At 39.3% G+C, this 13,554-nt stretch overlaps 1 protein-coding gene across 3 annotated transcripts in view; it reads left to right on the top strand.

Annotated features, from left to right (window-relative positions):
- The window catches only part of Ntrk2 (neurotrophic receptor tyrosine kinase 2), a 347,633-nt gene that overhangs the window by 266,125 nt on the left and 67,954 nt on the right, over positions 1–13,554 (top strand). For all 3 annotated transcript variants that reach the window (XM_034635215.2, XM_027920581.3, XM_027920580.3), the window contains one exon: positions 13,282–13,454. In XM_034635215.2, the coding sequence (XP_034491106.1) occupies positions 13,282–13,454 (173 nt within the window). The remainder of the gene's footprint in view (positions 1–13,281; positions 13,455–13,554) is intronic.

The raw sequence follows: 13,554 nt of genomic DNA, 5'->3' as shown, positions 1-13,554 counted from the left end.
ATGGGGTAGATGGTGTCAAAGTAAGAATCCTATTGGGAGTTCAAGAGATGTTTAATTCCTGCTGTTGCGATTACTTCCTCCTTTCTTTGATTTACTCAAAAAGTTTCGTTGTTATCTTTTTTTAGCACAAAATGTTCAGAACATTTGGCTGTGTTATATCTGTAGTTTTTGCTTTTTCCTTCTATTCCCCCTACTTTAGGAGAAGTGGGACCAAAGGTGTCTCTATTTTTATAAATTCATAGACTGATCAAATGTTACAGTTGGAAGAATTTTAGGGAACATCTAATCCTAGCCTAGCTGTGTGTTTAGGGGAGGAAACAGAAGACATGTTTTGGGACCATGTTTTGCACTGCTACTTAGAGGCTATCCAGGAAGCTAAGTCAAGCCTTCTGACTCTGAATTCACTTTATGATGTCACAGGTGGGACTGTGAGTTGGGGAAAATCCTGAAAGATTAAGGAATCCTACATGATAGTATAGGAATAACTGAGAAACCTCAGCCAGATACAGCTATAGAGCCAACAAATTTCTCAGTGGGTATAGCCTTTCATCTTAGTACCATCTTTTATTCTGTGCCTATTTCTCTATGTTTTTTGCAATGCCCTTAAAGAGAGGGCCTTGCATAGCAAAATCTAGGATACCCTCAATCCATATGTTCTATTTCCTTCTGAACACATGCTAAAATATGACTTTAGGGATTGAATTACTAATAAGGCAGGGTTAACTGGTTGTGACGACATTTATCCTTGAACTGGCCTTAAAAAAGACCATTTCACTTTTTTGCCCACTGCTTGCTTCTCTTTGATTATATCATCTATTACTACTGTCAATGGGGCCCTTCTCTGGTTTAAATTCCAATGACAAATCTAATCCCATCTTGAACAGACCCAGGACCTAGTCTTCACATACTCTAACATACCTTTGGATTGCCAAATAAGTTTTTTGCAAATTAGTGACCAATGATGAGTGTTTGCTCTTTAAACAACACTGGTTAAAACGGGGGAGAGGGAGGATTCAACCCTTTATCAAATCCTGACTTCTCTCTGCTACTTTGTCTTCTTGTGGAAATTCAAATGAAGCTGTCGTCTCAAATAGAAAGAAAATAGGTCCTGCAGATTAAAAATTCACTCTAATTTCATGTTCACAAAACTAAGAATTCTCATCTCAATGACCTTGAATGTGAATGTTGAAATTAGAGGTTTTGCTTATGTTAGCTAGAGTAATTTCACACTTCAGAGAGGGTACCCATTTAAACTTTCTGGAATTCAGAGGCTGAAACCATGTAAGGGATATGTTGGATCTTCCACAAGCTCCAGGGTAAACTAGTTCAGAATAACCTATGGACCTTTCACAGAGCTGCCTCTCTTCAGCTTACTGTGTTCATTTTTATGGCTTTGGGCCAAATGAAAGCATATTCAAAAGGCTAAATGAGCCTGGGAGGAAACTGTCTATGGTTTAGCCTTAACTACTATTAAGGGATTTTTAAAGAAATGAAGCAAACTGAGCACAGCTTTCAGGACTGCACAGCCTCTCACCTCTGTGGAGTGGCTGCCGGGTTGCTTCTCTTCCATTGGAGGCACTTGGGGATGTTTGACAGCCTTTCTGCTGTTGCCTAGCAACCCTTGCAGCATTGATTATGCATGGTAAGAAATAGCAGCTATTGTCCTTTTCCCTTCTCTAGAAAGAGCTGACTTTGGGTTGCAATCTAAGGCTTTACATTCAGATTGACAGACGTCAGATTCCTATTAATTCTGATGTTGATTCTCTCAAATTATTTTAGAGCTTGAGAGATCCACAGGAAATAGCTTTGGGTAGATGTGGTTCTGAGGCACATGCAGGCATTCAAGGGTACACAGGAACTGTGTATGCCTCTCCTATGACTCTTGCTTGTTTGGATTTAACCGGATTGCCCTTTTCTTGATATTTTTGGATGACCTTTGTTTTTCAGTGGAATGTATTTGTCGACAGTTTTTTCCCTTTACACTGAATTACAATTGAAGAGCCCATAGAGAGGATGAGAAATTGAGAAACCAGTCTTTGATCGAACCTAGTTACTTTACCTTTAAGTAACTCGATCGCCAAGGAAACGCTTCCTCACAGTTTCCCTGCATTAACTGTGGGTGCATTAGCTATTTTTGGCTCCATCCAACCTGCATTTCAATAGCTACAATTCCTACAACATTTTGTTGTGCCATGAATGCAAGTTAATTTTTGTTTTTTTTTTAAATATACCCACAAGTCTGCTTTGTAGGATTCATGGCTTCTCCTCCCTCTCCTCACTAGCTCAGGTGTATTTTTATCAACATAGAATGCTGAATATAAGATCTGAGATATCATATATATAACCAAAAACCTCATGTTTTATAGATGAGAAAATCGAGACCCGGGGAAGTTGAGTGACTTCCTCAAGGTGTCAGTTAAAGGAGTTGGAGGTGCTGCCCAGGAAGAAGTGGTGGCAAAATAAGAAATGGTGAAATCTGAGTTCAGCAGACACTTTCTGCTTTAGTCAGCTGTTTTGTTGCTGCAAGCAAAAGACCTGACAAGAACAATGTAGAGGAGGAAAAGTTTATTTGGGGGCACATGGTTTCAGATATCTCAGGCCATTAGGTGGCTGACCCTATAGCTCTGGGCCCAAAGTGATGTGAGGCACAACATCATGGCAGAAGGGCATAGCCAAGAAAAGCAGCTCAGGACATTGCTATGAGCAGCAGAGAGTTTTGTTTACCAGGGACAAAATATAAACCCCAATGTCACACCCCCAGTAAGCTACCTCATCCAGCCACACATTACATGCCTACAGTTCCATTCCAGTTAATCCATATCTATAGATTAATCCAGTGACTAGGTTAAGACTTTCACAACCCAGTCATTTCACTTCTGAAAATTCTTGCATTGTCTCATGTATAAGCTTTTATGGAACTAAATACTTTCTTTGGGATCTCACTACTTTTTTTATGTTTCTCAATTCCTTTTTGTCAAGGAAATAATGGTGTTTTTCAGCACCAAGCAATTTGGAAACATGAACTGATGGATTCGCTAGCACATTACCAGAAGGCAGGCCCAGAGTAGCACCCAATATACTGTTGCCATTGTCATGTTTGTATGACCCCCAACCAGCTCCTTGTTCCAACACTCTGTTTAGTTTGTCTCTTTGGAAGACTTTCCTTCGACTGCCCTCCCTAGCCAAATCAGACCTCTGTGATATATGTCATTAAGGCACTTATACATGCCCTTTATATGTTATATATAATAAATCTGTGGGCTTAGAGTAGCATATTAGAGTGGCATGTTCTCCTGGATGTTAACCAGGTCTTTTAACATATTGCCTAACATGTAGTACCATGCAATAAATGCTTATGGAATGAATTAAGGGATGGATGGGCAGATAGATGGATGGATGGATGGATGGATGGATGGATGGATGGATGGATGGATGGATACACAGACCATGGAAATAGTTGTCTTTTGGTGAAGTTGGTAGTTGAACATTTCTAGGCAAGGAAATGATTTGATTAACTATTAATAGAGCTGAAAGAAACTGTAAAGGTGAGAAATAATAATGTAATCTCATGATGAATCATTTTAGAAATGATTGAATAAATAGATGGACACTCAGTTAGCTTAACTTCCATGTTCTGCCAATGAGGAAGCAGTAACATGAAGAAGATTAGGGTCCCATCCAATGTCACACAGCTTGAATAAGGTCATCGAGTGTTATACCTAGGACTCACACTCAGTCCAGTGTTCATTTTGTACCACATTGTCATTTATTGAAATTTACATGAGCTTTAGTACACCAAATTGAGGAAATTCAACACAATGCTACTTATCAAATAATGCAATGGAGTATGTTATGCTCATTTGTATGCAATGATGAGAGATACTTTCATGTTCTCCCAAGTGGAAATTTAATTCAAGGGAATTAGTGGAAACAGGAAAACTGGATTCCTGAGGGAGTGTTTTGACCTCAGGGAAATTCAAGCAAAACTTCATATTCAGCTTTCATAAAAGAAACTACATGATGTTCATTGGAAACCCAACTCCAACTAGTTAAACAGAAAAGAGAATTTATTGGCTACTAGAAATCCATGCTACTAAAAAACCTGCCTACTATTATCCTAACTCCAGACACTGCTGGATCCAGGGAATCAATAGTTTTGTTCTCTCTCTCTTTATCTCCCTCTCTCTTTCTGTCAGTTCTTCTTTCCTTCCTATTAGTTTAATTCTCAGGCATATTATTTTTACATTGTGGTAAAGACTTTCATCCTTGCAACTCAACAGAGAGAGCTTTCCTTCTCAACAATATGCAAAAGTGCAAGGGATAATTCCTACTGGCTTGTCTTGGGTTGTGTCACGAGAGCCTCTGACCAGGAAAAGGAATATTATGATCATCTATACCCACACCTCAAAATGGAATATATGTCAGCTCTACCAAATACACATGGACTGAACATGGGAAATTATTGGTTCCCTGGAAGAATATTAGAGGAACTCTTGCCAAAAGAAGGAGGAAAAAGATCTAACAGGGAAAAAAAAAAATGAAAGATGACCAACTCAAATGGGAACTGCAGGATAGTGAGACCTCATTGTGACTGGAACAGTTGGTTTCTAAAAGCTCACTCCAGATCTGAGGTAGCTCTTGTGACTGTCCCTTCTTTATCTTCTCAGCAGGAGACACCAGGGATTCTCCTTTGGGCTTCCCTGCTAATGCAGTGCAGCTGTCTCTTGCCTCTGCTGCTCCCTGTTATTTGGCTGCTATTTCCACACTAACTACTGATCACACTGTCTCTATGACTCACATTCTAATTCCCCAAGAAGGGAAATACTGTGGGTCCAATAATCCAAATTGACTCTGCAGTGCTGCTTAGTCTTCGTCCCAGGCCACCTACCTGCAATCCAATCATCCAAGGTGGTTTTGGAACAGCAAACAAAACAAAAACAAAAATAAATGAAAAAGAGCATCAAGAATATATTAACTCCACCTCTACCCAGGCAAGTTCATTTTAAAGACAGATGACTGTTTTCTTTCTCTCCTTCGTTCTATGCTATGACAGTCATAGTATCGGTCCTTCCATACTGAGTTGTTATGAACTTCCTCTCCAGTTCCTCTTCCTGTATTTCCTTTACACTTTTACATTTTCACAGGTGTGTAAAATTCTTGTCCCCACAAAATGGAAATTTATGAGAGTATTAGAATGTTTCAAAGGACATTTGTTAATAAATTGCCTTACAAATAGTTTGCATAGTTTAACGGGACACAATAACTATCAATTCTATCTTTACAAGGCTCTGGGAACAGAACTTTCAATGGTGTTTTTGTTAGAAATTTTGATCATGTTTATTGTTCAGATGTTGCTTAATAGGTTTCTTTTGCTCTCTGGTATAGGTGAACTCCTTCCTGGTGTGTGTGTGTGTGTACACATACATCTGTGTATGGTCGTGAATATTTGTAAGACAGAGATTAGGGTATTCTTTGTAAGAATCCCTCATGCACTTGAATTAGGTAGGACTCAGTTATGAATTATTTCATTAAGATCCCTTTACTAGTAACTTCAACTTTTGATCAGGGATCTGGTTTTTGTCCTGTTGATCACTTACTTTGGTGGGTGGCCCACTTTATGACTCATCTCCAATTTACCACATCTTTTCAGAGAAGCTAAAACTAAGATGGAACATCTCACTATCTCACTTTAACTAGGAATTGAGATTAGACCATGGCAGCAAGAGCATCAGGTCCTAGCCACCAGACCACCAGGGCTGTAGTCACATCACTCTAGTGAGAACTCTTCCGATCAAATAGCCTGAGGGTTCACTTCACACCTTTTTATCTTTGGGAGGTCTGCATTGAAATAGTTGTGCTGCCTTGTAACTTGTTTTAATGTATCAAAAGCAAATAACTTGAACTACCAGCTCCATTATATCTAGTGGAATTGTCTTGAATAATTTTTCATTGGTATATTCAAGACTTGTAAATATATTGCAGTTGTCCATATTGGAAGTCAACTTCTGATTTACTCTTTTGATTCAATATTTATCTAATATCACAATTGGCATGACATTTCTTTCAAAGAAAACATTTTTAATATGCAACTTGATGTAATATGTAAGAATAAACCATCAATTTATCCCCTAAATTATTGCAAGTACTTTGAAGCATGTGAATTAGAACTTAACCTTATAGTTCCTTTTGGATGATCAACTTGTTGGATATGAGCCCTAAGAGCCAACATAGCTATGAAAATAAACATAGTAGTAGTCGGCATCCAGACTTTGAATCTTGTTTGAGGCTGTCACTTGGTACAGTAATTGAAGTCCTTTCTAAGGCCAGTTCCTTACAATCAATTGAATTGATGTACACACTGTGTTGTTTTCTGGCAAAGAGAGAGCACCATTTGACTGTTTGTGATTATTATCTATGATTACTTAGTTTAATATTTCTAGAGATATTGGGAGCTATGTGTTGTGATATCTGTAGTTTCTAAGATTTTATTTCTATCAAGTTATTTCTTTCTCTGAGTTTTAATGAACTTTAATAAACTGAGTTTTAATATTTCTCCTGTGTTAGTTTTGTTTTGTTGTGACCAAAATACTCGACACAAATAACTTAAAAGAAGAAAGGTTTGTTTTATCACATTGTTTCAGAGATTTCAGAACATCCTGGTGGAAGGACATGGTAGATTAAAGCTGTTCAGTTCACAGCAGCCAGGAGCAGAGATACAGACAGACACACATATATGTGTACATGGTGGAAGAGGGAGAGAAAAGAAGTTGGGTACAAGACACTCTCCCAGTGACCTGTTTAACCCAAATAAGCCCCTCTGTCTATAGTTTCTACCACCTCCCTGTAGTTCATTCAGCCATCAATGAGTTAATGCACTGATGAGATCAGAGCCCCCATATTCCATTCACTTCCCACGTGAACCAAGCCTTCAACACGTGAGATTTTAGTGAACATTCCAGATCCAAACGGTAACAACTCCCAAGTTCACTTGTGTAAGAATTTGATAGATGCTATCTGTATCTTAAGGAAGAATCTATCAGTTAGAAAACTTGTGACCAATGCTTAAGGATTGTGATGAAGGCTTGCCGCAGTCTGGCTGGGCACAAAATAACCGAGCCACCACAAAGCCTATGGCTTTCAGCAAAGGCTTACTCTAAATCCTTGGCTAATCATTACTTTTACAACTTTACAAGAAATGTCTGCCTTAATTCTACTTCAGTTGTATATGTTAGAGGTACTTCCAGCATTCCCAAGACCCACTAACAACCCTCACAGCTGACTTCCTAGAACAGTATTATCCAATAGAAGGATGATGTGAACCACAGTGAAAGCTGCACTTATAATTTTGAATTTCCAAGTGTACACAGCAAAAAAGTAAAAAGAAACAGATGAGACATATTTTATTAATGTAGTTTAAGTCAACATGTATATAATATTATCTATCACTTCAACATATGATTAATATAAAATATTAATGAAATATTTTAAATTATTTTGTTCATATCAAGTTTCCAAAATCTGTTATTTTTCAACTGAAGCAAATCTAAATTTGGAATAATCATGTTACAAATGATGATTACTGATATGTGTCTGCTACCATGTTGGAAAGTGCATATCAAGAACATATCAAAGTAGTAAAGATTATCCATTAACAATAGACTCCACTGAATGATCAGAGGAACTTTGGCACATTAATCGCACATTCTCGTACATCTTGGTTGCTTGGTTTGGGAGTTTTTTCATTTTCTTTATACATTTCAAATGCTATGATGGACATTGTGCTTAGGGAGGTCTTACCATAATTTTTTTGATATTTTACCTTTCACCTTAACAAAGACACTCTGTTTCTATGATCTCTAAAAGATACAACAGAAGAATAATACGAGATAAGTATTTTTAAAAGGTCACAATCTCTATTTCATCTTGTCTTTCCTTAAATCACCTATACTTTGAAGTGCATGATCATTCTAATTCTGCAGTATCCTATCATGCCAATGTTTCAAAGCAGGCTTCCTCCCTAACTACCTTCCCATTAGCCTTAATATTTTCCCTTGCATTTAAGATGCCTTTTTTTTTAATTTGTTCTTTTTAGTTATACATAACAGTAGAGAATATTTTTGACATATTTATACAAACATGGAGTACATCTTATTCTAATTAGGATCCCTGTCTTATGTGTACATAATGTGGAGATAATCTGACATAACTTTTCCTATGTACTTATATGAATACACCTCAGGTGACTTTTTATTTTCCTTATTTCCATTTCTCCTTCATTTGTTTCTAAGTTTTGTGCTAAAATTTATTTCGGGCTACTCTATTATTCCAACTGTGAATCAACATGTACTCCAGGTAGTATCTTATCGTAGCTCTGAATGAGACCTCTCCCTAGAGAATGTCTTCAGAAAGGATGGCAGCTTTGGAGTGTCAGGAAATATACTGTGAATAAGAAGAGCTGGAGCTGCAAGGTGGGCATTAGGAGTAAGAAAATAGCAATATTTAATGATTGGGCAAATATGCCTGTCAAAATGAAACTTAAGTGGAGGGGAATTTCAGGGAGGGAAAATGCCCCCCTCCATATTCATGGCCTCAGTGCATTGCCAAGGGACTCAGGGAACCGGCCAAGCCTCACATAATTGAGTAACATGACAATCAGCCATGGTACTGTAACAGAGATGATTTTTATAAATAGGGTTGATAGCAGGATTTTCCAGCTTCTGATTGCTGTCTGGCTATGGTTCCACCCTTAGAAAAATTGTCCTTAGAGTGCCAAATTCAGAAGATGATTTTGCCTAAGTTGTTACTGCCATATTTTCTGAATCTCTTAAAATAGAATTGAATCATAATTTTGAAAAAGGACCCAACATGCAAAAATGGATGGGCATATAGGATGAGGCTAGGTTTATGAGATGTGCTTGTCCCATGAATAATAAAATCTCTCCTAAGTCCAAAAATTTTACTGAAGCACAACTTTTGACATTGCACTAATTCAGAGTGGGCTCCTTTTCATCATATTTGCTTTGGGGACATAAAAATATTAGATCCTTGTTAACTTTTTCAAGGTGGTGTTACCCCAAAGAAAACCCTGTCCTCTCTCCCTCTTTTTTTCTCCCTCCCTCTCCCTTTCTCTCCCATACCCATACACACTATAGCATTTGAACAAAATGATTTTACCAAGAATTTGTTCATGACTTGTGACAATGACCTAAAAGTATTAGCGCTTTTTCCAACTCATTTAGACTGCCATTCAGGAAGAGGTGATAACCCCTAGCAGCACTACCCCCTCATGCCTTGAGTTAGACCCTGTGCCTTATTATGTATTTTGTTGGCATTTGTGGACCTTATGTAAGCAAATTGAATGCAGGTCTGGCTTCACATTCAAATCCTTCTTTACAAGGATGCTGGGAGGCATCCCAGCTTACAATAAATACCACCCCCTCCCTTCCATGGTCCCTGGGAAATAGGTGATATTGTTTCCCTCACTTTGTAGGGGAGAAAAAAACAGTTCAGAGGTACAGGACAGAGCCGGGATTTGAGCCTGGATCTTTCAATTCTAAGCCAAAATGCCTTCTGATAGGGTACCCCACTGTGAGGATTTGCACTTGACTGGAAGAACAGGGGGAACTCCTTAGGGGAGTGCATTCATTGGGCAGCCCTTTTCAATCTTAGAAGCAATTTCATCCATCTTTTTTCTTTTTCTGGTCCTTCCTTCATTTCTACTCTTTACATATATGCATCTTTCACTTCCAGAGACCGTTCACTTTCCTACACTCTTTTCTCTACTTTAAACAGACCTTGTTGTGTCAGGAATTCTTTCAATTGCTTGACACTGGGTTAGGCAGCCAGTGATAAAAAAGGTGAATGGAACACACTTCCACTTTCAAAGGCAGGAGTCGAGATAGATATGTATCAAAAAACATAATTCAAGTCTAGTGCAAGGAATACTATGATGTATGCATTTTGCTCCTTGAGCCTAAGGATAGGACTTGGCATATGTCATTTCCATCCCCATCTCTTCCAAGTCCATCTCCTTGCCTCATCTGCTATTTTGCTACTGAGAAGTTCAGCAAAACAAAACAAGAAAACAAGCAAATGAAAAAATTTCCAAAAGCCTGCCCTTGGATAAAACCAACCTAAACAAACCGTCAAGATAGGCACATCATTCCTCCTGACTCACAGGAATGAAACCACACTAACTAGATCCAACCAGGCTAACTAACTCTGGGAGACATAGGGGATGGTGATGAGCCCTATTTCTGCAGATTCAACGGAGCAGAGACCCAGGATCAAGTTCTTAGTGTTAGCAGTTAGACATGAGCAGTGGGTCCACAGTTTAAGAAAATACTTAGTACAGAACAATTCAGTTAATCAGCAGCCCTGACTCAGTGGTTTTTGCAAGATCTGACAAGACAGCTACTTCAGGACCCTGGCCTGATCTCATTGCAGGTATTATCTACTCTTTGGTGTCACTGGCAACTGTTCATTTTGTTATTAAATGAATAAATGTACCGTTTCTATGGCAATGGCCCCCATCAAAGCTTTATGGCTTTTCTGAGCACTTGAGGATCCAATTCTGCTCACTTTCCCTAGCAGAACCAGTAGTGCTTATGATGACAGAAACCACATGCTAAAGTGAAGATAGCGAACGGTAGTCCCAGAATTTGACTGGGAAGCCACTCACTGCCTCTGGTTTAATGGAATTGATAGCTATGATTTTGTTTCCTTGGGTCAGGTCACCACTGGAAAAAGAACTTTAAATCCTGCTAAATAAAGCAGTTAAGGAAAATTCTAGATTCTCTGAGGCTCCCAGCTGATGATGCTTTGTGATCTTGCACTGTCTCTATCATCCTAATGTTTTCTTGATGATGACACAAGGCAAGCCCTGAAAACTCATTGATATCCTCTGTGGAAAGAGGCCCTAGGCATGGGAATTTGCATATTGAAAACTCGTCCTGTGATGGACGTGGTGATGAGTTGCTCAGCACCCTCCCCCTGGAAATGAAGGACTTGCTTCTCCAGTTGCTGGGGAAATTCCAACCAACAAACAGTCCTCAGAAGCCTGCCCCATTAGGGGACTTAGCAATTCCATTCAAGGTGATATCTCTCTCTGGAGATGATCCCCATACAATGATTGGATAATAAAGAGCTATAATGACTTAGCCCCCTTGACACAACTCAGGACAGCTCTGTAGGTCCATCCTATAGAACAGAGGAGGATTCTGTGAGATTGCATCACAGTTCAGCTTCACCCTCTGTCCAACCTTTTGGGCAGGTACTGATCCTAAGAACATGCTTTAATGAATGTCTCACATCCTAATCATCATCTCAGGTCTCTCCCCAGGGAACTTAGCCTATGGCATATCCCTAGATCTACAGGTGGTTCATATCGGGAGTATCCCCAGAGGAAGAGTCAAGTTAAGGCAGCCACCTGGAAAATGACCACCAGGACCTGGCGGTATTCTTGGACATGCTGTTGAGTTTTACAGTCCATACAAATCTGTTCCAATGCTTAATTTAAGTGAACATGAATGTTCACATTTGCTGTCTAACCTTGATAATGACTAGGCATTATCAATCCCCCTGCAGAAGGATTCACATACTCACATGCCACCTCAACTAAGGGTCATTCTCATAATTTCTTTCTCCTTATCCCTCAGTTTAAAGCAACCACTCTAAACTCTATTCCTCTCAGAATTTGGTTTTCATGGCTTTATAATTCATTCACCAACATCGATTGAATAAAACCTTCTATGTGCCTTGCACTGTGCCCAGAGCTGGCAATGCAGAGATGGAGATGGCACAGAGATAGATCTCTCACACAGTATTAGTGGTCAGATGTTCAAAATTAGTTTCATTAAGATAAAATCAAAATGTCAATAGTGCGGGTTCCTCCTAAAAGTTCTAGAGTAGAATTCATTTCCTTGTGTAAACTAGATTTTTGAGGCCATCCATATTCCTTGGCTTATTAACCCTTCATCCATTTTCAAAGCCAGGTGCATAACATCCTTTCTTCCCTCTAACCTTTATTTCTGATCTTTAGACCTTCTCTGTCTTTGCTCTTATAAGGACTCTTGTTTGATATTGGACCACCAACTGATCCAGGCTAATTGCCTCATATCAAAATCCTTAATTATATCTGCAGAGCTCCTTTCACTATGGAAAGTAGCATATTCACAGCTTCTGGGGGTTAGGTTATAGACAATGTTGAGGGGGGTCATTATTCAACCTCCAACACCAGTGACCACACCCAAAATGGTATTCCAGGCATAGGAATGAGCATGTCCAAAAGTAAGGGGGCACAATTTTTTGTGATTTGGGTGGCTACAGATATTTCATAAAGCAAAACCATGATTTTCGGAGAAGAGTCAAGGGATCATGGTGCACAGACATGGAGGAGAGATGGTTCATTCAGGACACTGGTTTTGAACTTTGTTTATAGTTATTTACATAAGCTTCTTATCTCCCTATTCATCCATAAATACAAAGGGTCAGGATCAGGGCCAGTGTCTTCCTGATGCCCCTATAGCCCTGGCTTAGTGTGGCTTATGACAAGACTCAGCACATTTATATGACATCAACAAATTCCAGATTTACTAGGGTGCTGTGGTGTTGGGGTAGTTTGAGCAGAGATCCAAAGGCATCTGAACCAGGTTGGCATGCTTCTGAGTTTCTTCATTTTGGCAGTATTACCAGTCTTGCACATCACTGGGTGGGGACAGTTCTTGAGCTGGTGATGTGTGTGAGCACAGGTTGGAGACGGCTTTGGAGTGTCACATAAATTAAAAGTGATCCCTGTTGAAACTGGAAGATGGGTCTATGAAGGCTCATTGCATCCTTCTTCTGACTGAACATTTTCATAATGTAAAATATCTTAAAGATTACTTTAGCAGAAGTGAACTGCAAACAGCATCAAAGAAAGCTCAACAGGCCAAGAGGGAAGAGAAGCCCAAGAATCACTGGGCCCAGAACAGGGTTAAAAAGCATGAAGACTGTAAAGTGACTCCTGTCTGTAACTTAATGAAGGAACTTCTGTGAAAGTGCTTTATAAACTGTAAAGCTCTACATACCCATAAAGGATTATTCTTCAGTTATTAATAATAAACATTATTTCTTCAGGAATTAGGCTGTTTTCCAATCTTTTATGTAATAAAGGAGATAAATGTTCTTCTAGAATTCTTAGGACCCACTGATATAATTCCTTCTTGCAGCAAGCAACCTTCCCTTTGATGTCCCTGGTTTAACAGGTGTTGGTTTTCTCCTGTCTCTGCCTCTCCTCCTCAGACTCTAAAGGATGCCAGCGACAATGCACGCAAGGACTTCCATCGCGAGGCTGAGCTGCTGACCAACCTCCAGCACGAGCACATTGTTAAGTTCTATGGCGTCTGTGTGGAGGGTGACCCACTCATCATGGTCTTTGAGTACATGAAGCATGGGGACCTCAACAAGTTCCTTAGGTACAATAAGGAGTGGAGGGGAAGGTGGGCTGGAAGAGGGAATAGGACTTCCCAGCTCAGGCAATTTGTAGCAGAAGATATGGTGTTCCTGGTAAGGGTG

This window comes from Marmota flaviventris, chromosome 13 (assembly GCF_047511675.1).
Source record: "Marmota flaviventris isolate mMarFla1 chromosome 13, mMarFla1.hap1, whole genome shotgun sequence".
Classification (NCBI taxonomy): domain Eukaryota; kingdom Metazoa; phylum Chordata; class Mammalia; order Rodentia; family Sciuridae; genus Marmota; species Marmota flaviventris.
This window is presented reverse-complemented; position numbering and strand designations above follow the sequence as displayed.